The sequence below is a fragment of the Apis dorsata genome, unplaced genomic scaffold, assembly GCF_000469605.1.
Source record: "Apis dorsata unplaced genomic scaffold, Apis dorsata 1.3 scaffold_191, whole genome shotgun sequence".
NCBI lineage: Eukaryota > Metazoa > Arthropoda > Insecta > Hymenoptera > Apidae > Apis > Apis dorsata.
In genome coordinates, this window is record NW_006263476.1 from 154,630 (window position 1) to 158,567 (window position 3,938).

At 40.8% G+C, this 3,938-nt stretch overlaps 1 protein-coding gene across 1 annotated transcript in view; it reads right to left on the minus strand.

Moving 5' to 3' along the window:
- The window catches only part of LOC102675590 (protein Skeletor, isoforms B/C), a 17,300-nt gene that overhangs the window by 3,809 nt on the left and 9,553 nt on the right, over window positions 1-3,938 (minus strand). Inside the window, exons 7-8 of the mRNA XM_031509881.1 lie at window positions 1,369-1,468; window positions 25-209 (exon numbers count right to left, since the gene is read on the minus strand). Coding sequence (XP_031365741.1) covers window positions 25-209; window positions 1,369-1,468 — 285 coding nt within the window. The remainder of the gene's footprint in view (window positions 1-24; window positions 210-1,368; window positions 1,469-3,938) is intronic.

Here is a 3,938-nt window from a genome sequence, read left to right on the forward strand (position 1 = left end):
AGCGAAAGGTGAAAGTGATTAAACCTGTATGCGAGTGTCGGGGCAGCTGCCACGTCCTCCGGAACATTGGGATTTCGCGTCCAAGAAGTAATCGACGGCGTAACCTTGAAGGGTTTGCTTGTCGACCCAGGCCACCACCGCGTCCCCGCCGACCATCAAGCTTCTTTCTGGATCCGCGGATAATCCGAACGCCATGTATTGTCCGTCGTCTGGCCGTAATAACATACAGATATTATTATTCCGATAATTTACTCGAACGCGTAGTTTTCTCGATCTCTTGATTTTAACCAAAGTGAATTGTAATCTTCGAGAGAATCCGAGGGAAAAGAGGATTCGTTTTGCGCGAAGGATAAAAATTCGAGAATGATCTCGTTTGCTCGTAAGTTCTTCTCGATCTCTCGATTTTAAGTAAGATGATCGTAATCTTCGATTTGATTCGAGATTTAGAATCCGATGGAAAAGAGGATGTTTTGTATTTTTCTCGATCTTTTGATTTTAACCAAAGTGATCATAATCTTCGATGATTCAAAATCCGAGGGAAAAGAAGATGTTTCGCATTTTTCTCGATCTCTTGATTTAATTTCGAGAGTAATCGTAATTTTCGAGGAATCCGAAGAAAAAGAGGACTCGTTTTGATAAAAATTCGAGAATAATCTCATTTGCTCGTAAGTTCTTCTCGATCTCTCAATTTTAACTTTTTTAAGGTGATCATAATTTACGATTTGATTCAGAATCCGAGGGAAAAGAGGATGTTTCGCATTTTTCTCGATCTCGATTTTAACCAAGATGATCGTAATCTTCGATGATTCAAAATCCTAAGGAAAAGAGGAGTTTCGCATTTTTCTCGATCTCGATTTTAACTAAGATGATCGTAATCTTCGATGATTCAAAATCCTAAGGAAAAGAGGAGTTTTGCATTTTTCTCGATCTCGATTTTAACCAAAATGATCGTAATCTTCGATGATTCAAAATCCTAAGGAAAAGAGGATGTTTCGAATTTTTCTCGATCTCTCGATTTTAACCAAGGTGATCGTAATTTTCTGAGGGAAAAGGGGATTCGTTTTGCGCGAAGGGTAAAAATTGGAGAATATGAACGTTGCACGGTCTATCGTTGCAAAACTAAAATATATACACACGTATTATCCGTAAAACGGAAGCGTCGTGGGCGGGTGAACACGAAGGTGGGGTGAGGGGAAGTATTGTTAATTAAAAGTTGGGGCCGGATCTTGGGGTTGGCGGTCGCGGCACGTATAAATTCACACCGCTTTCAATAAATGCGATAGAAGTTTTGTCCTTTTGTGGGGGACGAGCACGCGGCAACGCGGAAATATAGTATATGTATATATATATATATATATATATACTCACCAAGTTTTCCAACGAGTTGGGCGACTATGCTGTCTCCGGCCACGGCCCATCGCACCTCGAAAGCCAGCCTGTCCTCCAGAACTTCGCAATTCAGTTTCGACTGAAATCAAACGACAAACCGTTTACCATCTTTCGTAACAGAAACGGTTCGATTTCTTCGTACGTATCAACGTGACGATCGATCCCTTATTCTCACGTCTAGAGCAAGAGAATCAGTAAAAACAGACGAATAAGACAAGAATAAGAGCGAAGAAGTCTCGTTAGGTAAGATAAGAAACTCGTTTGATTGTCAAGAAAGTAATACGTTTATTCGCATTAATTTCGGGTAAAAACGTACAAAAAAAAATGGATAGAAAACGATAATGTCATCTGTGCACATGTAAACATATATATATATATACACACATATATAGCATATAATCTGTATCTCGGTAAATATTCGATATTCGAAGCTTCTGTTAAAAAAATAGACTGGCCTAGGTTGGAAGGGGATTTCTTCAATTTCTTTATTTCCAAGCCCTCCGTCTCTTGGAACAATAACCTCCTCTCGATAAGTATATATATATATATAAGTATAATTAACCCTTGTATCACAGTCGAATAACCATCGTTCTCACGCTCTTGCGAGTTTACAAAAGACGATACATCTCTTCTTTCTCTTTTCTTTCTTTCTTTCACGCTTGCTTACATCTTAAATAAACCATATATAGTTCGAACTTACATTAAGTACAATACAATATCATTCAATTTTACTCTTACTCGCTCGAATACTTTTCTCTCGTGTTTTGGTATACGCAAAATGTGGGCGGGTTTCGAAGGAACGAAAGGGTTGACAAGGATCTCGTCTCGCCTTCTTCGATAATGTTATACGCACACTCGTGATATAATCTCGATGATATTTTCTTCCTACCACGTTTTCCACCACGTCTACGCGATGTTCGCATCAGAGCGCACGCAGATGAGCTCGAGAGACACAAACCGATATCCAAGCGTCACTAATATCGACAGCATGTTTCATACGAGCTCGGGAAGGGAGAGAGTGAGAGAGAGAAAGAGAGAGAGAGAGAGAGACGGCAAAGCTGAATTACGGCAACTCGTGTATTGTTCGAATGTGACACATTCACCCCCACCGTGGCAAGATCGTACGTACGTACGTACGTACGTACGTGCTCTTGGAATAATAGAATTCTAAAGAGGATTCGAGAGATTAAAGGCGTGATACGTGTGTGCATACAGGCGTGTATATATCCGCCTGTTCGTTTTATTTTTAATCGACCAAAACGAAAAAATTTCGAGCAACAAAATGCTCGATCGATTTCGCACACCTTTTTTTTCATTTTCCAAAAAAAAAAAAAAAAAAACAAAAAGTGAGGCGAGTTACCCAAAAACTACTATCTAAAAAAGAAAGCAAAAGGAAGATAAAAATTAAAAAGTACAGCCAACCACATATTATTCACCATATATTGTTGTAAATTATATCTTCTACTAAGCATACGTGTGTACAAAGTATAGATGGAGCTAGTTAACTGTGCATACAGCCGTTTGCTCAACGTTCGAAGATTCTCTCTAAATAGGTGGCACGGTGTTAAATAAATAATAAGAAGGAGAAGATCGAAGCGATCGTCCTCCACCTATCTAGACGCTACTTTCGTGAATCCACCTCCGAAACTTCCAAAGTGGATGTACGCGCGGAACTTTACGAACGAGCCTCCGGCTAATATCGTCGCAGCCGCGCCACCTGAGGTTTCTGCGCTCAGCTACCGGGACGAATGATCGTTAGCGACCGGCTCGCACAACTTGTAACGCCAATTTGTTCTAAACGAGAGTTTGACCGAGTTCCACGCAGAAGGAACGGGAGAGGAAGGCCAAAGTCTTCCGTCCAAATCGTTAGAATCGCTGTTCTTCTTTTTTTTTTTCCTTTTCTTTCGAGACGATTTTAAAGTAGGTTGGACGATTACTGTCGCGACTTACTGGCAACCCTTTCGAGATTATCCGAATATCGTGTTTTTCTTGAATCAGAGAATTTGTCAAAACTGGACGACTTTGGATATTGCACAAACTGTTGCTCGAAGAATTATCGTATATATTAGTTTTGAGCTTTGAATGGTGGTTACTTTAATTAACCGTGATGATTCCAACTGTGTTTCGATGCAAATCGTATCGTAACTCTTGCTTTTCGAAAGTGCGAAAATGCACAGTGAGAGAGGGTTAGAGGAAGCAATCATCGGTCTCGTGGACCTTTGCGCTCGATGGTCCATCGCAAGTGTGGTATCTCTGTTCAAGATCTGTACGTTTAAGAGACCCTTCCATAAATTATTGCTATCGGTGATACTCGAACTGTTTTCGAAAATCGGATTCTCTCTTAATCTCGAAACGGTGGAGAAACGACACGCGCGAAGAGGAAGAAGAAGAATAAGAATAAGAAGAAGAAGAAGAAGAAGAAGAGGGGATGTAGGTCGAGGACGTCAATACCGAACGAAAGAATCGAGCCTTCTGTCACCTTGAAACCGTAACAGCCTCGCGTACGAGTTGGGGCGCGATTTTTCGGGTCTGGCGACCGATGGACCGAC